At 46.0% G+C, this 24,183-nt stretch overlaps 1 protein-coding gene across 7 annotated transcripts in view; it reads right to left on the reverse strand.

Moving 5' to 3' along the window:
* Nucleotides 1-2,944: 2,944 nt before the first annotated feature.
* CPPED1 (calcineurin like phosphoesterase domain containing 1) overlaps nucleotides 2,945-24,183 on the reverse strand; it is a 97,981-nt gene continuing 76,742 nt past the window's right edge. For all 7 annotated transcript variants that reach the window (XM_079121423.1, XM_079121417.1, XM_079121418.1 and 4 more), the window contains one exon: nucleotides 2,945-3,315. In XM_079121423.1, coding sequence (XP_078977549.1) covers nucleotides 3,086-3,315 — 230 coding nt within the window. In that variant the 3' untranslated portion in view covers nucleotides 2,945-3,085. The remainder of the gene's footprint in view (nucleotides 3,316-24,183) is intronic.

Consider the following 24,183-nt stretch of genomic DNA (forward strand, 5'->3'; position numbering starts at 1 on the left):
GGGGGGGGGGGGAGGAGGGAAGGAAGGAAGGAAGGAAGGAAGGAAGGAAGGAAGGAAGGAAGGAAGGAAAGTAAATGCAGTTAGGTGGTTGTGACTCCACCCTTATTCACAAACTCACTCTTTCGAGTCATGACAGTCCAATCTGAGATTGTCTTAAATAACCCTCCCCTGTTAGCAGCCCTTTGCTTTTCACAGCTAAAGTGAGTAACTGGAAGTGGAGAGAGCTGATGTTTCCTACGTGGGGTGATTAGTCTGTTTCCACTATCAGAATGGAATACCTGAGGCTAAGTATTTTATCAAAAAAAGAGGTTTATTAGTTAACGGTTCTGGGGATCCAAAGGTGTGGCACAGGTATCAGTCTGGGAACATCGGCTAAGCTCTGGTGAAGGCTTCGTGGCAGATGGCATCCCAGTAGCCAGAGCAAAGGTGAGGGCAAGATCACATGGAGAGACAGAAAGCCAGAGTGATGGGGATCCCTCAGGGAGAAATGCAGTATTCCAAAGGCACACCCCCAATGACCTAGGGACTCCCACTAGGCCCTGCCTCTTAAAGGTCTCAACCTCTTCATGTCACCAGACTGGAAATCAAGCTTCCAACCACGAACCTTTTGGTGAAAAACCACATTCAGATTCAAACCAGAGTGAGGAGTGAAGCATTGCTGGCTAGAGCACTTGCCACTGTGGACGGAGCTGTCCTGTGACCCGATGGTTCAGTTGTCTCCTCCAGAGAAATTCTCTGCCTGGAACCATCTGTTCCTTGTATAGACTCTGCCACCCTGAACCTGGCACAACCAGGGAAGGGGCTTCTGGGCCTCATCTGGACTCTGCAAATCCCAGCATGAAATCCCAGGCTTCCGGCTGAAACTGGATTCTTGCCCAGAAAAAGTGGTCAGAGGTACCCACTGTGGTGTGTGGCCAGAGCTGAGCTGGTGCCAACCTCCAGCTCTGAAAAGCATTTTCCAAGGAGGAGGTGGTGAAGGAGCTTGGGCGGGAGATGCGAACTGCCTGCATCCCGGTCCTTCTGTTCCCACCGCTGAGCTGGGTGACCTTGGCCATGTGATCTACTTTTCTGAGTCAAAGCACCTGAAACAACACTCAAAACCACAGCAGTCGAACTTGTCAAGTCTTTCATTATTTTTCACAAGATAAGGCACTTGTTTTTTTCTTTTCATACTGTTCTTTCTTCATTTTTAAAGAAAATGGAACCATAAGTGAACTGATGGTCCATCATCTGAGTGACACACGGACACGTGGCATCTATGGAGATTCTTTCTGACTTCATGATGAACCTCGCCACTGTGGGGCTCACGGTCCCGGTACATAAAAGATGGTGGGAATCTCACAGTGCTCCTCTTGCTTACCATATGCTTGGGGCGCTTTGAACCAGTTCCTTCACTTATCTAATTTTGGGGGATGGGGATTTACTAAGTTGCATGTCTATTACTTTAAATTATTTCCATATATTTCCCCATTTCAGCATATGGAATGGGACAGACAGCACCTTTAGTCCACTGTGATCAAACTCTTCCCATTTGTCCTGGGGAGTCAGAGCCCTGTGTCCAAGAGTCCCCGGTACCAGGTCTCAAACAAGTGGCTTAGTAGTTATGTCCTGGATTGAACTCACCTTCTGACCTTCTATTCATACCTGTCATAAAGAAAAATGAACACAAAACAAGAACGCAGCAAAACTCTACAAGAGCATTCTAGTTTTGAACATTTTTTAATTTTCTTGTGCTGCATAACAATGAGCTATGGTGTGTCACCAACGTGTGGTATAATTAACTTCGCGTCTTTTGTTCCTTATGAATTTACATATCCAATTATCTTTCTATTTAATTTCTCACAGTTTTGCTACATTGACTAAAACTTTTTAACAGGAAAGTTTTTTAATTTAATGGACTTTGCAGTTCATTTGTAACCAATCAGTTTTTAAAGTTAGTTCAGGATTGCTAAATGCTATTGTATAATACTGTAAAATTTCCCTGGCAAGATTCAGAGTACCTGGTTACGTGTCTACAAGGACAACTGCAGAGAAAGGACACATGGGTGAAAGCACACAGTGGCCAGGAGTAGTGAAAAGACGCAGCTGAGCAGCTGATGTGAAAGGTGCTCACCCGAGGCACCCAGCTCTTCCGCCAGGGGCACTGTCCTGGTGCACAGTCAGGGTCAAGACAGTGTGTCTGGCCCCCCAGAACTTCTGGTTTGCTTCTTCTGAGATCTCTGCATTGATTCCCACATTTTCTGCTAAGGCAGATGCAATTAAGAGGCTCATTAATGGCGGGGCATTGGGTCCCACGAGAACCCACCGGCAGACCCACTGCAGCACCAGAGTGTGAATGTGGAGGAACAAAAGGGGCTGTGGAATGACCTCATGTCCCTCGGTGTTAGTCCTCTGGATGACAGATTCATAAATGGCCAATGTACCAGCCTGTGGCCACCAGGGAGACAGACGCAAGTCCTGACGTGCTCTGACTGTATTCTGGTTCTACTGTTAGCAACACCGGAAGTCTCAGAATTGAACAGCCAGTGGGGGCTACTTGGCTCCTTGTTAAAATAAGTCTGCGTGGCTCGTAAGAGGAGAGGCAGCTATTTGTTTTGCTAGGAAGGAAAGGAGATGACCTTTGCTTTGCCTAGCATTTTGGGGAGTCATGACCACAATTTAATATAATCAGATGCAGTTTGTTCAAGGAATTATCAAAGATCACACGTGAATATCAAGGTGGGACTGAGGTCAATAGGTAAACATCGATTAGACGCTGCTGGAAACAATCCAATTCAAAAGCAGAGCTGAGAAATACACCATTAGGAGAATTTACACAAACACCCAGAGACAGTGTAATATCATAACAACTAATAATGATTTCCAGACTCCCTCTCTCCTTTTCAGGGGAAGGCAGCTATATTTTAATGTAATTTAGGATGGGCTCCCGCTCTCTGGTTTACACCAAAGGATGTAAATTCACAACCCTGCCTGGTCCACTTTCACATTCCAGCAGGGGCTGGCTTGTGTGCTGTTGCTGTTTCTGGCAAAAACAAAACAAAATCAAAACCTCGTGGAAGAGGAAGGTGGACAGACCACCAAGGGTTCACTGCTGCTTCATCAGCTCCATGAGATCGTCCTCTATTCCCTTCTCACTCAGCTCATCTAGGCTGTAGTAGCGGTGAACGATCTTCTCAGCGGTGACCACCACGACTCGGAGCCCATGGGTGTCTTTGCCCAGCTGGCACCCAATGGCAGACGACACCACCATGTCGAGGTTCTCGTAGGTGCCCCCGGCATTCCTGTGGTAGTGGCCTGAGAACACAGCTCTGACACCTGCAAGGAAGGGAACAGGTCATTAGGGGGCCCAGGATTCCCATGGGGTCTCCTGCGGGCTCTAGCATTTTACTCTGTGAACTGTACCTCGTTATACTGAATGCATAGTACTGCATGCAATTAAAAAAAAAGCATATGTGACATCCAGAATTTTTTCAAGGATAATTCATACACAACAATGTATTATTAATAAGTTTACTGTAACTAGGACAAGAACAAACAAGATGAGAGAAGAAAGATGCAGTGAGTGACTTTAGAAAGAGATAAAGGAGAAAAGAAAACTCTCAGGTTGACATCCACTCCATGGCGGCTCTCCAAGCACAAACGTAATGCCCATGGGCTGGGTAGCTCAGTGGTAGCACACTTGCCTAGCTTGTGTGAGGCCTGGATTCAATGCCCAGCACTGTGACCATAAGGAAAAAATTTAAAAAAACGTTTATCATTCTAATCAAGAGAGCAGAGCATGTTCAGTATTTGATGTCTCTCCCCTGCTCCAAGCTTACAGCCATGATAGATCGAACCTAAGAAAACCAAAGGACATGAGCAGGCTCAGCAACATGGTCAACAGCTGTGCAGAAAGGCAAAGATCAAGCAGGACAAAAACACTGCTGGAATTAAGTTCTTGAATGTCAGAGACTGACAGCACCTTCGTGAGGTGGGGACGACGCATGCCCTCTGCTTGATGCGTGCTGGCGAGGGAGCTCTGTTTATAGGAGACGGAAGGACAGGCCACTGCTAGGGATGGGGCAGTGCAGGGCTGGCCAGTGCTTCACAAGCTAGTGGGTGGGGGAGATGGTTAGCAAGGCCAGCGAATTTCCAGAGTGTAATACTCTGAGTCAAGGCCGATGTCAGGTTGCCAACTTGATGTCACTGAACTGGGGTGGGGAGGTACAGACGCTCAGTACCATTACAGTGTCTCCACCATACAGCTGCAGGAGCTGTAAGCAACCTTGGCAGCAGAGACAAGTCATATGTAGCCAAAGAACTAGACTGTGATGAACTCTGTGAGTATTCATTACCTTTGCCGTTTAATCCACAAGGGGCTTGGTTCCAGGATCCCCGTGGATACCAATACCCAGGATGCTCAATCCCTGGTACAGAGTGGTGTGATATCTGTGCATAACCGACACACATCCTCCTGTATACTTTAAAGTATCTCCTGATAACTTGTAATACCTAGCACAGTGTAAACACTATGTGAATAGTTGCACTGCATTGTTTGCAGGAGAATGACAAGAAAGAAAGTCTTTTTAGCATAGATACAAGTTTTAAAAAATATTTTTTTTGATCTGTGGGTGGTTAAGTACAGAGGGTTAACAAATTTAATGGAGAAGTTAATCTTTGTTTTTTTTTGAGGTGCTGGTTTTTTTTTTTTTTTGTGGTGCTAGAGTTAATCTTAAATTAAAGAAGTTTAATCTTAAATTAAAAGCTGTTCAACAATCAGTTTGCAAAATCCCTTAAGATCTAATAGTCACGGGACTGGGCATGTAGCTCAGTAGTACAGCACATGTCAGCATGGGTAGGCCCCAGGTTCAATCCCCTCCCCCACACAAAATTAATAATCGGTTCTAATAAGATGGCAGGAGATGACTCTACACACCACTGGGCGAGGGCTGGCCACCACCTGAGGGTCTAGCAGGAAGGACCGACACAGGCTCACCATTAGGAATGACCCATGTTCCCCCGGCATCCCTGTGGGGTTCTACATTTCCACTAAGAAGGCTGTTCTATGAAGGGCTCAAGGTGGATGTCACCCAAACCACCAGACACCGAGATGTCAGTCAAGAGAGGACGAGAGAAAAACAAACAGAAAACCCAAAAGAACAACAACAACAAAAACCCTAAAACAAAACAAAAAAATACCTATTCCTGAAATTAAACCTGCAATAAAACATTCTACTACCTATGGAGAAATCTCATGCTGAACAAGAAAATCCATAACATACACTCTTCCATCATGAACTTCAGATGAAATTAATTACACGAAATCTGTCTGGCAAGTATTTAAAATCAATATGTTGATGTTCAAGGATCCTTAATATATGACTAATATCCATAAAAAGAAAATGTTATGAAACAAAACAGGTGTAAACTGAGAATGATAGGCAATAAAAGTTTTTAAATGGTGAATATGAAAGAGATCCATTAAAATTCAAAATAAAAACGACCCTCAACAAATGGGACAAGTTCTAGATTGGACACTAACCAGAGGAAAATCAGGAACTAAATGAGACTAGGGGAAACGAGGCAGAAGACAACACAGAGGCCCAGACACAAGCAATGTGAACACGAGCTTGAGGTGAGAGACAAGGCATCAGGGGATGATTAAGGAGCTGGAAAAAGAGACAGGAGAAAATAAAGAAGAACTTGAAGAAAGAACAGCAGAGAATTTTCCAGAAGGGAGGAACACATGGGTCCTCAGGTAAAAAGTACTAGATAGGAGACATAAAAATTATTTCATATTGATAATGTAATAAAATCATGGCACATCAAAGGGAAAAAGAAACACCTTAAAAAGACATCACAGTGAAACTATTACCAAGGAAAGGCACTTAGAGAGCAGGCACCTCGGCAATGACAGAGTCAAGGAGCAATACCTTCAAACAGCTCAGGGCAAATAACTATGAACCTTCAATTTCATACCTAGCTAAACCACCATTTAAGTTTTAGGGCAAAATATGTTTAGATGTATAAAGAACAAGAGTTTGGGCTGGGGAGATAGCTCATTTGGTAGAGTGCTTGCCTCGTAAGCACAAGGCCCTGGGGTGGGGGGAAGACTAAGAGTTTAATACTTCCAAATCATCACTAAAAAAATTATTAAGAGATCTATTTCAGCAGAGGAAAGAATGAAATATTGAAACACAAGAAGTTAATCCTAATAAAATATTTTGGCAAACTGAATTAACAACTGATTTTTTTTTTTAAAAAAAATCCCTATTTATTTGATATTAAAAGTGAAATTAAAAACTCAAATGACAAGGTCAAGATGAAAAGTTCAAAAAAGATATAAAATGTCATCTTTAGAAGAAAATACTGAAAAACTTGGTAGTTTGTTAGGAAAAATGTATAGTCATATTCTTAAAAATGTTTGTGTATAAGCAAACAAATTAGCACACTAGGTAAACTGGCTAAATTGGTAAATCAGTAAATACACTATATTTTTGTCAAAATTAAAAACTTTTGTGATGCAAAATACATTATCAAAGAAAGGGAGAAAGAAAGAAAAAGACAATCAAGGACAGATGATTTGCAAATCTTAAGGGTCTAATATCCAGAAACTATGAATGTCTTACAACTCAATGCTAGAAAGGCAATCCAATTAAGAAATGGGCAGAGGATTTGAGCAGACATTTTTCTAAAAAGAGATATACAAATGGCCAATAAGCACATGAAAAGACACTCAAGACACTTAAAGAAATGCAAATCAAAACCACAAGGAGATAACCACTTTATAGCCACTAGGATGTCTATAATAAGACAGATGGAAAGCAAGTATTCACATGGCTTTGGAGAAATTAGGACCCTTGTACAATGCTGGTGGGAACGTAAAATGGCACAGTTGATTTGGAAAACCCTCTGGCAGTTCCTCAAAATGTGAAATATATAGTTGCCACAATCCAAGGTTTCACTCCGAGGTACATACCCAAGAAAAATGAGTAAATACACCTATGCAAAAATGTGTACCTAAGTTTAAAGCAGCAGGGTTCATAATAGCTAACAAGTGGAAGCAAACTACATGTCCACTAAATGATGATGCATAAACAAAAGTGATCTGTCCATACCATGGAATAGTATTCAGCTGTCAAAAGAAATGAAGTACTGATACCTGCTACAACATGAGGACCCTTGGAAACACTGCTAAGTGAAAGAGGCCAGACACAAAAGGTCACAAAACACAGGACCCCATTTAAGTGAAAGGTCCAGAATAGGCAAATTTATAGGGGCAGCAGTTAGCTTACTGCTGCCAGAGGTGGGGGGAAGTGGGGATGACGGCTAAGGAGCAGTCAATTTCTTGCATATTTCTTTATGAAATTGTAAAAATGGCCTGCAGTTAGATAGTGGTGATGGTTACATAACCTTGTGAATATACTGAAAGCACTGAATTTAAAAGGGTAAATTTTATGGCATGTGGGTTATAGCTCAATAAAAAAAAGCAGAAAAAATTTATGGGTGAGGAGGTTAAAATGACCCACGTGGCTATGGATTAGAGTTGGAAGCATCAGTATGGATCCATGTTTGGCTGGATGTCAATGCAGATGGCTGCACACAGAAACACATACAGAAGTCTCTAAGCACAGGCCGGGATCCAGACACCCCCTTCCTTGCTGTCTACTGAGACCCTGGGAAGCAAGGACACAGGGCCAAGGGCACACCTAGCACTCAGACCCTGGCTACTGTAACCACTCTCCAGTAAGAGGAACTCTGGGCCCTGGAGAGGAGCCTGGTGACAGGACCAGGGCAGGAAACACGCTAGCCGAGCCAGGCGCCTCGCACTGCCAGTCAGCAAGGAAGTCCTCAAGACCCACGCCTCACAATGCTGCGGCGTGTCCGAGGGACACAGCAATCAGCCAAAGAGCTCCCACAGTCCAGGCTTAACAATTGAAGCAACCAAATACATCAGGATTGAATTACAACCCAAAGTATTAAAAACTCCACAAGTCCCTGTTGATATGAATGACTGAATAAATAAATAAGTGGGAGAAAGAGAAACAGAACTCCCATGTGGAAAGGCAAATGCTTTATGGAGATACTCCTCCCTCGAGGGGGAAAGCCGAGCTCCTCAAGCCCTCAGAGGGGGCTGTGTGCACCTGAGGTGGAGAGTCTGGATGACATCAGCTGTGATGCAATTCCCCTCTGAGGTCCTCCTCCTGCAAGCCCACCACTCCAGTCAAGTCACCAGAAAAACAGAAAATTCTGGAAGAGAGAGACGGCCTAAAGAACACCTGACCAGTACTCCTCCAATATCAGGGTCACCGTCAAATACAAGGAAGTCTGAGAAACTCGGCCAGCAGGAGCCTAAGAAGACGCGATGGCCAAATGTAACCTATCCAGGCTTTTAACAATGAAGACTGAACCTCAGAACAACTTTAGATTTAAACGAAGTTGCACGATGGCCACACTGTGCCTCCCACATGAGCATCGTGCGCTGGGGCGGTGCAAGCTCTCTGACGAGTGGACCAATATGGAAACATGAGCAGGTCAAGTCGGATGCCCTTAGTTTTTTTCTTATGTCCTTTTTCTGTTCCAAGATTAGAAGAATTTTCACAAGGAAGGAGATAAGAGATTGAGACGGTTGGTTAAAAAAGACAAAAAGACTAGGGAGAGAGGGAAGGAGGAGAAAGGGGAGTGAGAGGAGACAGAGAAGAAGGCCGAGGGAAGTTGTCTGAAAGACTTGCTGCTCTCGCCTGTTAGCAGGAGACCTGAGATGGAGCTGTGGGCGCTGCAGCCCCGTGTGCCGCAGGCCAGGAGACTCACCGGAGGCAGGTGTGGCTGTGCGGCGCCGAGGGGCAATGCGACGGTTACAGAGGCAGGTGACCCAGCTTCCCCACTTGAAGCAGCCAGGGCGGGGAGAAGGGCTGTCCCCACTGACTGGCCGGCAGCAGATGTCACCCACTCCAGGGGCTCAGTGGCAATACCGCCTCCCATTCTACTGTGCTCCCTTCACCCAGCAAAATCACCGCGAGGCGATTCATCCTTCAGAAATCCCCGAGAAGAGCCCAGGGAAGTGTGGGTCGTGTCTGGGCATAAATACCCAGGACTACGTTCGCTGACGCTGCCTGTAAAGCTCGCTGAGGGGAGACTGCTTCATTATCGCAGTGCCCTGTGGGCATCCCAAGACCCTCAGTAGGCGCCTGAAACAGCTCTATGCACAACAGGTGTCCCCCACATGCCCTGCAGCACTGCAATGTACGGCCAGAGCCACCGTTTGTCCCTGCATGTTTTATGTCCTGGTGTCCCCTTTGCCTCCTTGCACTTGGTGGTCACCGTAAGTGAAACAGGGCCACCTGAACATAAGCACTGCAAGACCACAACAGCTGAGCTTACAGCCAAGAAGTCCACCAGGGCTGAGATGTGGGCGACACAGATAGTGAGAATACTTGAAAAAGGGACAGTTCATACCCAGGACAGGACAGAGCAGGACAGTGCCGGAGGACGTTTCATCATGCTACTCAGGACAGCAGGAATTTAAAACTTCTGTATTGTTTATTCCTGAAAATTTCCATTTCATATTTCAGGATGCAGTTTACCACAGGTAAACTAAGAACTGTGGAAAGCAAAACTTCAGATAAGGGGAGATTATCATATTTAAAAAAAAGAGATTTACATGCACTGGCACTGCAAGGCACCAGTGATATTCTGTATGAACAGCAAGCTGCAAAAAAAAAGTGTGTCCCTATGTTTGCAAAATAAAGACAATGTCTATGCAAGAGGGCACAGGCACATGTCTGTGCTTCCAGGGGACTAGGGGAGCTCAGCAAGGGGCACCACTCTCTGCCTTAGTACTGTGATGCTTACTGTGATTACAAGTTGATCGATGAGCAGGAACAAAACAGGGAGGAGACATGAACAAGACAGAGGGACCCAGGAAAGGGATAAGCAGGTATGCCACACCAGGGTCTGGGCTGTGTGGTTCAAAGTGCAGCTGGAACTCCTGGGCTGGGTGCCCGATGAGTCCCTGCCACAGAAGAACAGCTCCTGATTGCACAGGATATGTGTGTGTGAATGACTGCTTCCTTGGTAGTCTTCCTGGGGTGTCAAAGCCTCACGGCCTGTGTCCTCAGAGGCCCCAGCGGGATGAGATGATGCTTGCCCCGGGAGCTCCGAGTGACTGGATAGAAAACACAGCATTAGTTGCTGGGGTTTCAACCAAGTCCCATGTGGATCAGAAAAGGGTTAACTGCTGGAGGAGGATGCTCGCTATCAATCAGTTACCCATAAACTTATCTGATCAATAAACATACAAGAGCCAATTCTCTTTTCAAACAGGGGGCGCATGACTGATTGGGCCATACCAGATCTGGCCTCTAACAAGATGGAGAAGCCTACCTCTATTTATTATAGTCACACAGGTAGGGGGCCAAGACCCCGAGGGGCTTCTTCTGTGAAGAGCAGGATGGGGTGGAGGTAGGGGAGCCAATTGCTCAGGAAAACTGTCACAGAACCAGATGGTAAACCATGCCCACACAGGGCCACCTACTCCCCAGTGACCTGGGACCCATGGCTGCCAGTTCCTGGGAGTCAGGCTCAATCACATCTGATTCTGCTAGATATGGATGGCTTCCCACAGTTATTTTTTTTTGTATGCTAAATTATGTTTATGAAATTTGTCTTTATGCCTCATAGTTGTAAACTGCACTATTTTGGAAAGAATGTCTAGCAATTTTGAAATAAGTGCACATTAGCAAGAATTAGTGGCAAAAACTCATTTTAATCTCATGCCGTGTTCACTGGCACTGGTGGAGATGGAGCATTAGTGGTGACTGGCCAGGTGGCCCTCGGACTGTGGCACTGCTCTGCAAGAGCACGCCACCCTCTTCCTCTCAGGCTCACCTCCTGTTAAGTCCTGAGACACAGAAAACACAACCAGCTGAGGATCCTGAGTGGCAGGCGTGCCTGAGGAGGGCCGGGTAAAGCTGCCAGTAAGCGGCACAGTTGTTCAAACCCTCTGCCTCCTCGAAGAAGAGCGTTCTCCTTGCTACATGAGGAACTAACATTTTGGGTCCCCTATGAGAAATCAAGCAATGACCATGTGATAGGGTTACAAAAGCATGGTCAGCTGAACAGGGGCTGAAGTCTGTCTCAAAAGCTGGGAGACTGAAAACTCCATTCTCATGGACTCTGGTGCTACTTTCAAGGTTCTGGCATGCTCCTGGCTGGTCCAGCGAAAACCCAATCATAGCGGGTGTGGCGTTAGGTGGGGGAGCGGAGGAGGTGCTTCTTGGGTTGGAACCAGGTCTGGGGAAGCCTGGCGAGTATCTGGTGATGGGAGTTTCTCGGTCCATCTCTAACCTTCTGGAAAGCCTGGGAGTTTTGAACCTGAGCATGTTCTCCTCGTCTAGCCTCCAGTAAGGTCAGGTACCAAGGTAGAGTGGGTCATGAGTGAGCCTGGATGGAGCAGAGTGGCAGCCACATCCTGTGTCATGCGGGACACAAAATCCTTTCCAATCTTCATTCCACTGCATCCTCCCAACGGACCTTGGTCTCAAGGACTCACATCACCTGCACCGTATAGGTGAGAAAACTGTGGCCCACAGAAGCTCAGAAACCAGCACAAAGCCACACAGCTAGCACATGGTGCAGGCAGGACCAAGACTTGAGTACCAACTTGGGTACCAGGATGTCAGGAGCCTTGCCTTTGACTGGCCTTGCAGACCCAGGCTCTGTTCTGCTTTTAAACCTTGGGCACATTTCTGACCTTGAGAGTGATGGCTTCCTTGTCTATAAGATGAATAATGACAATGCTCTAAAAGGTGGCAGAGGTCTGGAGGGCAGCAGGGACGTGCCAACAACCCATCCTCCCCCAGGAGGCTTCTCAGGACAGTGCCAGCTTCTCACTCCCAGAGTGGAGCCCAAGTCCAGCCTGGCATCCGAGCTCTGGAACACGCAGTCCAAGTCACACCCCTGAGCCTTCCAGTGGGAGGGGCCTTACTGGTAAGAAGTTCCACCCACCTTGGCTTCATGGGCTTCTGAGAGGGAAGCACTGATTCATGACCGATGGAGTCCGGAATGTGTTAATCAATCGTGCCCTCCCTGACGGGGACGGATTTTAGTGTGTTTTCAGCAGTTGAGCAGAATTTCCTTTTGGGCCATTGATTGGTCATCTGTGGCCGACATGCCTCTGTGGTTCTGTAATTGAGTATTACAGAGATTGTCTTTGAATTATGCACTGCTGTAAGGAGGTGACAAACATCTTAAATCACTGACAGGAGAATTTCCAGCAACTACAGCCGCCGTGTCCGCAGGGGACGGCTTTCCGTGGCATCAGCTCCGTAGTCATCTCTTCGTGGCGTCATGTCAGAAAGATACCAAAAGGCCATTTTTAAGCTGCCTTGATTCAAACTTGTTTCAAATCAATCAGAGGATGGGGTTATAATCTCCGTATAATTTAATATTCTATATCAGAAACTTGCTTCAAATCAATCAGGAAATCGAATGTGACTCAGTACAATTCTGATATGAAAAACTGACTCAGGCCTGTAAAATGTAAGCAAGTTCTAATCGGACACCTTTTATTTTTATCTGGCATGAGTACATTTTCAGAAATGCTATATATCTTGACACTGCCAGCTACGGCAGCGAAAATTGTGTTGTGAATCATCAGTTGCACTCAATTCATTCTGCCTCGGGGTAAGGAGAAAATGTGACTCATTGAAAGAGAAAGACACAGAGAGCGGGAAGTGAAAAAGAGTCTGGGTGTGGCCCTGCAGAAAGTGGGCATGAATACTGTGAGTCCGTCTGCTGCAGGGGCCAGGGTGCAGGCATGAGGTGATCCTGGTCAGTGGCCAGCAATGGCCACGAGGAGGGGAGGGGCAGGTGTTCTCAGTTTTAGGAGGTGTGGGCTGCCAACTTGAGATCCATTTGGCCCCACTGGGCAGGGCTGGAGTTGCCAGTCTGGGGCTGCACATCCAGTCACCACTCTTAGTAGTTTCCCTGCTATGCACCTTTCCTGGAGCCCAGTGGCCTGTGGCAGGGACTGCTGGGAGTGTGCAGGGAGGAGGGCCACTCCAGGTTCTCTGGGGAAGGCAAGATACTGTGTCTTCGGTGTCAAACCCCCCTCTGGTGCCAGGGTGAGTGCAGTGCAGCAGGGCAGCGAGATCAACCACTCCCAACTATCAAGAAATCAAGGCTGGGCTGGGGTGTGGCTCAGTGGTTAAGAGCCTCTGCATTCAATCCCTGGTACTGAACCCCCCTGCCCTCCCAAAAAACTCAAGGTCCACAGCCTGATAGTGATGGAAAGAACTCTGCATAACAGAATGCAGAAAGGGACAAATGATTTCAAAGTGCTTTATTTGCTGAACATCTCTGATGAGCTGAGAACTTGGCATGTGTAATATCTCAGTTATCATCATAACATGGATGAAGGCATGACGCACAGAGAGGTTAAGTGACGTACTGGGTCACACAGCTAGGATACATGTTGGGATCAGGCTGACTCAGGAGTACAAGCCCCACTCATCATGTTAAAGGTGCAATGTGCTCAAGGTCATGGTGCTGCAGGCCTGTAAGAAGGCTTCCTGGAGGGGGAGGCTTTGACATAAATGTACCAGTTCTCTGACCTGGAACCTGAAGGAGGACCTAGACTATGTAGTAATAATAACACCGGAGTGTTCATTATCTGCCAGGCATTGTTCTAGACACTTAACGTTTCTAACTCATTTATTCCCCACAATCTCCCCATGAAGGGGGCACGGTTGTTATCCCATGTTAACAGATGAGAAAATGGAGACTAAGAGACATTTGGTGTTTGCTTAACGGAGGGATCTGAGCTCAGGGTCTGGCCCCAGTCAGGGCTCTTAGCCAAAATGGCTGCCCAGTGGAGGCAGAACAGATACACCAGGCCTCGGGAACACCAGCAGCGAAGCTGGAGTGTCAGGTGTACTGACGCAGAGCAGCCAAACACGAACAGGCTCCTGCTGCCTGTCATGGCCGAGCACCTGCATCCTCTCTGGCATTTCAGTCCTGCTGAGAGCCGACAGACTCCGAGCATTTTCCAGGGGAGGAGAGTGAAAATCTGCACACCAGTGGAAGCACGAGGATTTCAGTCTGGATTCCAGCTGGGCTGGAGGGCAGGGGAGGCAGGGGCACGGGGACAGGGAGGCCAGGGCCACAGAGGGCTAAGCTGGCTGTTATGGAAATGACTTAAAAAGGTGCTGGGGCAGGTGTGTCTTCCCGCCCGCCCTAAGCACCAAGCATCTCAGCACTTCCCGTTCAGCCTCTCAGTGGTCCCAGCCTCCCAGCCCGGCATGTGCGTGCACTGGAATGGGACCTTACAGACATTTCTGTGAGCCCTCTTTTGAGGGTCATTCCTCTTTTCAGGCTCTGTCCCAGCTACAGACCTCTGCCTTCTTTTGTAGAGTGAGTCATGTGGAAAAAATGCAAGCTTGTGGGCATGGCTGTGGCCACTAAAACTTTACTTACAAGAACAAAAGGAGGGCCAACCCCACCAATGGAGAAAAGCATACCATTAAAAGTTTGTTTGGTCCATCAAAGTTTAGCCAAAATTTCCAGATTCTTCAAAAACTGAAAGCTTCCATGCATCTCAAAAATAAAAACAACAACAGAGTGACTTGTAATTTAGTTTATAAAACAAGGGATGTCAATCCAACTGGGTGAGACAAGTATATCTGCCATACGAGGAACACTACTGCAATGAACACAAGGTAGTTCAATTACTCTACAAATAGGAGCAACTGCCTGATGGTCAGACTTCTTTATCTACTTATTTAGAGTGTCAACATCCTACCACTTAAAAAAGTAATTCAAGGGCTGGTGTCTAACTCAGTGTTAAGCATCTGCATGCACGAGGCCCACTGCTTGTGGTTCAAACCTCACTGTAGCCAGAAAAAAGCAGGGGGGTGGATTTTGACCCAAACCAACTGTTTGTACTATGGTTGCTTAGAATTAGCTTGTCAACTTTGACAACAAATGAAGCAGTTGGAATTTTGATTGGTTGAACCTACAGATCAACTTGGGGAAAATGCCAATTAAAATAGTCTTCCAATCCATGAACATGGTCTATCTTTCCTCTAACTTAGGTCTTTTGTTATTTTCATCATTTTTTTGAAGTTTTCAGGGTAGAGGTTTTAGACATTATTTGTTCTTCGTAAGTATTTTGTGTTTTGGTGCCACTGGTGATTTAATTGTTTTTTTCCATTTCCCTTAACAACTGCTGATTTTGCCTATTAACCTAAACCTTGCTAAATCATTTATTAGTTCTCAATTGTTTTATAGACTTCTGAGTAACTGCTACCCCGTGTTCTTTCACAGTACTGGATACATCTTCTGTCTCACTCTTAACATAGTCCTTTCATATGGCTTACTGTGGTGGACATCCCTGCCAGGTCCCCTGTGCAGGTTGGTGCAGCCACCCTCCAGCTGTGAGAGGATTGACTGCTGAGAGCCCACAGCTGCCTTTTTCTCAGAAGCTCCCTCCCATTGAGGAAGACAAGGAGGCCAAGTCGATGTCAACAACAGGCAAAAAGGCCACTCCTCAAACAGTAAAAGGAGTGACTCCACTTACAGGAAGTGCCAAGAACAGGCAAACCATAGAGACAGATTTCTTGAGCCAGGGAGAGGGAGAGGAGTTTGGGAGGAAATCGGGGAGTGACTGCCAAAGAGTATAGGATGCTTTATGTGGTAATGGAAATAGTGTACGATGGATCGTGGTGCTGAATGTAAGACTCTCTATATACACTGAAAACCACTGAATTGTAAACTTTAGACAGATAACCTGAATAATATATGAATTAAATCTGTTACCAAAATAAACAAATGAAAAGGAATAACAACAATAATAGCTATCATTTACTGAAGGCCTGCTATGGGCTAGTCTATATTATTTAAAATTCTTCGACATTTCTCATGTACAATAATACATGGGTTAGGGTGGAGGTCAGTCTTTGCACTGGGGTGGGACCACATGTATGGTTTGATTAGTGTTCTGGAGCCCTGTGGATTAGGCTGCAGTCAGATGATGGTTAAGACCAAACTTTCTGTGCTTTTCCTCTGTCCTATTTCCTCACCTCCCTGACCCCAAGAGCCAACTCCAATCCCTTTCTCTGGGTCTCCTGCTAGACACCCCAACCTAACAGTTACTTTGGCTGAGTCTCATGATATCTCATTAATCTAACAGTGAGATGTAGAAATATCCTAATAGAAACTAAGTAACAAGCCACATGCCTGAAATCCCAGCAACTCAGGGGGTTGAGGCAGGAGGATCACAAGTTCAAGGCTAGCTTGGGCAACTTAGCGAGACTCTTCTAAAAAAAAATAATAATAATAATAAATAAATAAAGGGCTGAGGCTCAGTGGTAGAGCACCTCTGGCTTTAATTCCCAGTTATCCACCCTGAAAGAAAAGTAATGCATGAGGTAAGAGAGCAGAAGAATACACTACGGCAGTGTAAATAAACACACTGCAGCCGCGAAAAAGAACAAGAACAATATATGTACCGAGAGTGGAGTGATTTCTAAGAAAAATGGTTAAGTGAACCAGGAGCAAGAAAGCAGATTTGTGTTGTGGGGTGTGCTTTGTAAGAGAAATAAGATGACACATGGTGCATGCAGCTTACCCTTGAACAGATCAGAAAAGGGTACACGTGTAGACAGCGGCTCTCACACACAAGGGAGGGCTGAAGCAGCTGGGGTTAGAGACAGGGAAAGGTGGGTGAAGGGCACCCAGGGGTTCTGCTCACCACCGTCCTCCTGCAACTCTTCTGTAAGCTTAAGAATGTGTCTGAATAAAAAGTAAAGGAAAAAACAACACAAGATTGCTAAAGGTAAAAGGAAATATTGTAAAAACACAGAACATCAAATAATAAAAGGGAGGGGGAAGGGAATTGCTGGAAAGCCCTCTTCCCATTTAGGACTTCAGAGTGTACTTCTCAGATAAAACGTCAATAGGTACATTACAGATGATGAGCGCGCGCGCACGCATGCACACAAGCAGTGCTGTGCAGTAGGGCGCCTGCACAGGGTCTGCAACATGCTCGCGTTCACTGAGTCACACATGCAGCTTTCCGTCGGAGGAACCCTCTAAAACCCTGAAAGCTGTTCTGATAATGTAAACTCTAGATGGTCAGATGATCTTTCTGTATTTCGATAATAAAAGCCCTCGCCTGGGAGGGCAGGTGGTTTCAGAGCCTCTCGGCCCTCCAGGGACTGGCCAGGCACAGGGGGCCTGCTGGGTTAGTGCTGCTCCTCAGTGAGCTTCAGGACCCTGGGCAGAGACCGTCCCGGCCCCCAGGTGTCCTGAAGTCTGTGGCCTCTACAGCTGGGCTTGGGGAGGCCTCTGCTCCTGTCTGCGGCTCTTATCTGCCAGACCCTCTGGGTGATGGGGGTGCCCAGCTGACTGCTCTGCTGCTCTGTGGTAGTGGGGACCCTCTACTTCAGAAGCCGAGCCCCTTGAAGACATCACCACTGTGACAGGACCAGGTGCTGCTGGGCTGGCCCTGCTGGAAGCCTGGGTCATGCCTCCCCTCTAGTGGGTGCTCTGCTTACACTCGAACATCTGGTCACCTCAGGCACTGATCAGATGTCTGGCCCATGTGACAGGAAACATCTGGCTTGTTTAGATTTGCAGCCTCCTCTTGGGTCTCACTGCTCTTTCTCCCTCCCCCTGATTCGCTTTAGCAGGAAGCAATGATCCAGTTGTTGCAAGGACCTTCACTCAAGGCCAGCTCATCCCGCACAACCCAAAGACATTCCTTTTGTTTCATTTTAAGGATTTTTCTAACCTAAGAAGAAGTCACATAAATCACATTTGTTCTACCTCACCTAAACATTACATGATGAAAGTCATGTTTTAAATGAAACTGAAGGCAGGAGAAGGGGGTGGCATGCAGTTCTTGGTGGCAGAGGAGTGAACCTGGTAGCAGCCAGTCTAGAGCATTGCAGTTTAACTGGGATGAACTGGTTCTGGGGTAGAAGTTCCCAAAAAAGAGTGAAGGGAAGAGTCCATGGTCAGAATTATCACACCAACACTGGGGGGGCCCAGGGGGCCATGTTCCTGTCTATAACTGCCACACTACTGCACCACAGCCCACTCACAAGGCAAAAGCACAGGGATCTTCTCTGCTCCCTGGAGCCCATGCTCCCATGCTCCAGGGTAAACAGCAGCTGTGGGAAGCAGCTACTTTCAGGGCCCAGAGATGCCTGGCTGCCCTCTGTGTCCACAGCCTGGTGGGTGATCACAGACTCCTGTCAATTCCCCACCCCACCCTGGATTCCAGGATTAATCAGTTCTCAGCCTACGGTCCCAATGCCCCTTATTCCTTTTCTCCATGGGAGGCTAGGCCCAGCCTTTTAATTTATTGTCTCCCTTCCTGATGAGCTGGGCATTCAAAAGCTGTGTGTGGAATATGCAAGGAGGCTGTATTTTATTAATATTAATATGTGGTTGGCAGAAAAGCAGTGGCAGCTTAGGGTGGCAGCCAGGTGACAAGGGATGCAGGCTTGAGCTTGGTTCCACTGTTGCCAAGCTGTGGGCATCACGTGTACCTGCCTCTGAGCCTCGGTGTCCTCATCTGGAAGGCAGGGCGAGTGCCAACCACCCCAGAGCTAAGAGGAGATCAAGTGAGAATCAGCAGCATGCCCGGGGTCACCCAGCAGGAAGCTGTGTGTCACGTACCCAGGCGGCACCAATAATTATACTTCCCTCTCATCTTTCTCTGAGTATCTGATCAGAAGATCTTTTTTTTCATTTGCACAAATTACATCTTTCTTGCTATTCATAATTTCCTCTTTATTTCTAAAAGAAGATGGCAGGCTTGTGTGTGGAGGGAGTGCGGGCGCACATTAAGGTTTCAATCCAGAATGGACAATTTTCCAGATTTCCATTCCCACTTCCCATGCCCTATCTTAAACACAGCTGTCAGGACAAGAGGCTCATTAAAAAGATTGTTTTGACTGATGGAATGCTCATGTATCAAATTGGAAATCCATCCAAAAATACTCGAGAGAGGTAGACAGAGGTGGTGGTGAGCTGCAGAAGGGAACTGTTCTGCAGAACATTGGAGATGAAATCTGCTGGGAAGAAGGTGCCTGCCTCTGCCCGGAGCCAGGAGGGCAGTGCTGCGGCCACTCATGTGTGAGCGCCTGGAAGTCCACTTCTGTCTTAAAAGGGGCAGAGAAACATTCTCGCTGGGCAATGAACCTTAACACACCAGCCAGGTGAGCTGGCTCTTCCCTATTTGGGACCCTGAGGCTCCTCTCTGGTCCAGCGCAGCCTTGATGAACGATCCTCTGTCTCCATGAGCCCTTACCAGGCTCTGTCCATGTGTTTCTCTTCTTGCCTTCCCGCTCACTGCTGACCACGGCTCTACTGTCACCTCAGCCATGGCTGGCTGCTGATGAGCACATCACCTCGCAGACTCAGCTTTGTGGCCGTCAAGGACCTGTCCTCTGACATCCCTTCAAGTACTGCCAACTGAGCTCACGTCTTCCTCTGTGGGCTAAACTGACCGTCACACACAGTGACTTGAGCCAGGGAGGAGGGCTAGCCTGGCCTCCCTCTTCTTCCTGGTCTATGTGTCCCGGGTTGGTTTGTCTGTCTGAACACACACGTCCCATGGTCCCTCTGTCCTCTCATCCTCCGTGCAGTCTTTGTGGGCCTGTCTGTGCCTCCAGTCTGTCGTCCTCTTGGCCCTCAGATGTGCCAGGATGACATTCAGCCCACAGTGACCATGGTGGATTAGCCAAGCGAGGGGTATATCTTGTTTACCTATGATTTATCTACACCATAAAAGGGAGGTGAGCATTCCAGGAGGTGCCCCTGCTTCAGGAATCCCCTACCTTTTTACTTTGCAACCTTGGACTTGAGCTTTTACCCTCAGGAATGCAAAACAGCCACAGCATTGCATCCAAGCTCCAGCAGCAAGAAGAGGAAAGGGCCATTCTGGGAATGATTTTTTTCTTTAAAACCCCCCTTTTCTGCCTCTGTTGTCATTCCCTATGTGATGTCCAGGGCCACGACGGCCACTGGAAAAGGTCCAGCCTTGGCAAAGAGCCACACTGGGAGACAGATCAGGAGCATGGGGAGGTTCTGGGTGCTACCAAAACCTGTGGCCTTCTGTTTATCTGGCAGACTGTTCCTCATTCTCTGCGCAGGACATCTTGCAGTGTCCTGTTTCATGGAGCCCAAAGGAGCCAATATAACCTTAGGCTTGTTAGAAGAGGAACTCTCCTTTTGGGGTGACCAACCACGCAGTTTTAAACACTACATAAACTGGCCTTTGGAAGCTCTCAACACCAACAGTTCACCTATTGTCCAAGAGGTCTAGAAGTTTCCTAGCTCGGGTGGGAATCAGTAAGGCTCTGGAAGTACCACTTTGTTGATGACAAAGTTATTTCTGCCCTTTGAAAAGCTGCTTTCCTGAGCACCTTGTGGATGATCAACAGCACCCAGGTGCAGACCCAAAGGCAGCATGTGGTCATCCTCCATCGCAATAGGACAGAATCAAAGATGTGACCTCAAGCCACATCTATATGACAATTTGGAAGTGAGAAATAGACAATACGCACTCGAGACAGGGTGTGTGGTATCAAAACAGCCCTAATGTGTCAATGGAAAACAAAGAGAATCTTTCCTCCCTTTGACTTAGACTATAGCCTTTCCCTTACGGCTGAAAGAGACTGCACAAACAATGCTACATGCATAATCATTTTTGGAAGAGAGATGATGGCTCTTAACTATTATCCACAGAGTGTCAATGGCAATTGCTCCTGAGTATAGGGACCAGAGGTTGCTGAGCTGCTGCCACTGTCTGTTTTCTTCTGTGGCCTATGAGGTAAGAACTCCTCTTCCATTTCTACATGGCTACATTTTTTTTTTTCTTTTTTTTACTTAGGACTGAACTCAGGGGTGCTTTCCAATAAGCTACGTCCCCAGTCCATTTTATTTTTTTAACTGTGAGACAGGATCTCACTAAGTTGCTAAGGCTGGCCTTGAACTTGCAGTCCTCCTGCCTCAGTCTCCCTGGGCACTGGGATTGCAGGTGTGCACCACCATGCCAGGCTCTACATGGCCACATTTAAGTCTGTATAAGCACCTGTGTCATATCCACAATTTTCACTAAGATTTTCATAATCCTGCTCTTTACGGAAGCAGTTTGCTTGCCCTTGACCCAGACTTCCTTAAAGGGATCCCTTTTATTAGGGATCATCTTCTAAAAAGTTTAAAAGATACAGATAAGCGTAAAAAATAACATTCATATTCCTACGGCCCAAAGATAACACAGGGTAAGCTACTCTCACTATTTTTTTAAAAAAAGAAATGTTCTGGTCTGATTCCGAGGTCCTTAATCCATTTTGAGTTTAGTTTCGTGCATGGTGAGAGATATGGGTTTAGTTTCATTCTGTTGCATATGGATTTCCAATTCTCCCAGCACCATTTGTTGAAGAGGCTATCTTTTCTCCATTGCATATTTTTGGCCCCTTTGTCTAGTATTAGAAAATTGTATTTATTTGGGTTTGTGTCCGTGTCCTCTATTCTGTACCATTGATCTACCTTTCTATTTTGGTACCAATACCATGCCGTTTTTGTTACTATTGCTTTGTAGTAGAGTTGAAGATCTGGTATTGCAATACCCCCTGTTTCACTCTTCCTGCTAAGGATTGCTTTAGCTATTCTGGGTTTCTTATTCTTCCAGATGAATTTCATAATTGCTTGCTCTATTTCTGTAAGGTACGTCATTGGGATTTTAATTGGAATTGCATTGAATTTGTATAGCACTTTAGGTAGTATGGCCATTTTGACAATATTAATTCTTCCTATCCAAGAACATGGAAGATCTTTCCATCTTCTAAGGTGTTCTTTAATTTCTTTCTTTAGTGTTGTATAGTTCTCATTGTAGAGGTCTTTCACCTCTTTTGTGAGATTGATTCCCAAGTATTTTATTTTTTTCGAGGCTATTGTGAATGGGGTAGTTTTCCTAATTTCTCTTTCTGAAGATTCATCACTTATGTATAAAAATGCGTTGGATTTATGGGCATTGATCTTGTAACCTGCTACTTTACTGAAATCACTTATGAGTTCTAAGAGTTTTCTGGTGGAATTTCCAGGTTCCTCTAAATATATAATCATGTCATCAGCGGAATCAGACCAGAGACCCTGCAGATTATAGAAGAAAAAGTAGGTCCAAATCTTCACCTTGTTGGTCTAGGACCAGACTTCCTTAACAGGACTCCCATAGCACAAGAAATAAAAGCTAGAATCAACCACTGGGATAGATTCAAACTAAAAAGCTTTCTCTCAGCAAAGGAAACTATCAGCAATGCGAAGAAAGAGCCTACAGAGTGGGAGAATATCTTTACCAATCATACTTCAGATAGAGCACTAATCTCCAGAATCTATAAAGAACTCAAAAAACTCTACTCCAAGAATTCAAATAGTCCAGTCAACAAATGGGCTAAGGAAATGAATAGACACTTCACAGAAGATCTACAAGCAATCAACAAACATATGGAAAAATGTTCAACATCTCTAGTAATAAGAGAAATGCAAATCAAAACCACCCTAAGATTCCATCTCACCCCAATTAGAATGGCGATTATCAAGAATACGAGCAACAACAGGTGTTGGCGAGGATGTGGGGAGAAAGGTACACTCATACACTGCTGGTGGGGCTGCAAATTAGTGCAGCCACTATGGAAAGCAGTGTGGAGATTCCTTAGAAAACTTGGAATGGAACCACCATTTGACCCAGCTATCCCACTCCTTGGCCTATACCCAAAGGACTTAAAATCTGCATACTACAGAAATACAGCCACATCAATGTTCATAGCTGCTCAATTCACAATAGCCAGACTGTGGAACCAACCTAGATGCCCTTCAATTGATGAGTGGATAAAGAAACTGTGGTATATATATACTATGGAATATTACTCAGCCATAAAGAATGATAAAATTATGACATTTGCAGGCAAATGGATGAAATTGGAGAATATCATGCTAAGTGAGATAAGCCAATCTCAAAAAGCCAAAGGACGAATGATATCGCTAATAAGTGGAGGATGACACATAATGGGGGGGAGGGAAGGGTTAGAGTTAGGGTTAGGGAGGGGGGCAAGTATGGAGGAAGGAACTACTGTATAGAGGGTAAAGAGGGGTGGGAGGGGTGGGGGGAAGGGAAAAAATAACAGAATGAATCAAACAACATTGCTCTATGTAAATTTATGATTACACAAATGGTATGCCTTTACGCCATGTACAAACAGAGAAACAACATGTATCCCATTTGTTTACAATAAAAAAAAAAAAAAAAAGAAAAGCCACTCTGTCAAAAAAATTATAGAAATATAAGAAATAATAAAGGCCCCTTAAAAACATTTACTGACTGTTGGTCATATGAATCTATGAATTGTGGAAAGAAAATGTCTCTGGCTTGTGCTTCACATCAGTGTGTGTATATGTATATTTAAAAAAAAAAAAAAAAAAGAAATGTTCTGATTGCAGTCAAAGTCCCTTTCATACCACAGGCTCTTAGCTTCACATTTGAGACCAGTCAGAGCTTAGGCCAGAGGTTCAGCAGCCTTGTGAGGCTGAGGAGGGTGACTCCAGGGTCCTGAGCAGGGCAGGAAAGGGGCATCCACTGCCGTTCTCAGCGTGCGGGTGGGCCGGCCACACCAACGAGGCTTGCTTTTGCTGAAAACAGTCTTTCCATGATAGGTCAGTGGCCTTGACCCAGAGGAAGCCACAGAAATCTACTGGATTAACTGAATTTAGGTGCCCCCAAAGCAGACATCGGAGGGATGATTTTGTGAAGACATGGCCACGAGGTTAAGGCTGCTGTGAATTAAAGGAAGGAAAGAAGAAAGGAAGAAGGAAGGAAGCATGAAATGACAGTGTCGTGGGAGTCACCAAGGCCACAGGTGCCAGGGCAGTCCCACACTACGAGGAGCCATGTGCCCATCACACAGGAGCAAGCAAAGAGCATGCCCGTCCCCATTGCGGTTTACAAAGAGAGAAGCTTAAATATCAAAAAGGTCACTAAGTCATCAGGAGGTCCCACTCCAGGATTCTGCACTGGTGGCAACCCTCTGCCCTCCTGACTGTCCCCAGGGTCTGGGCTCCTGGGGGTTAAGCCGAGCACTTACTCATCTGTGTGCCCTTAATTTCCAAATGCAGAAGATGTGTGCAATGAATCTGAAA

The sequence above is a fragment of the Sciurus vulgaris genome (assembly GCF_902686455.1).
Source record: "Sciurus vulgaris genome assembly, chromosome: 18".
Taxonomy (NCBI): Eukaryota; Metazoa; Chordata; class Mammalia; order Rodentia; family Sciuridae; genus Sciurus; species Sciurus vulgaris.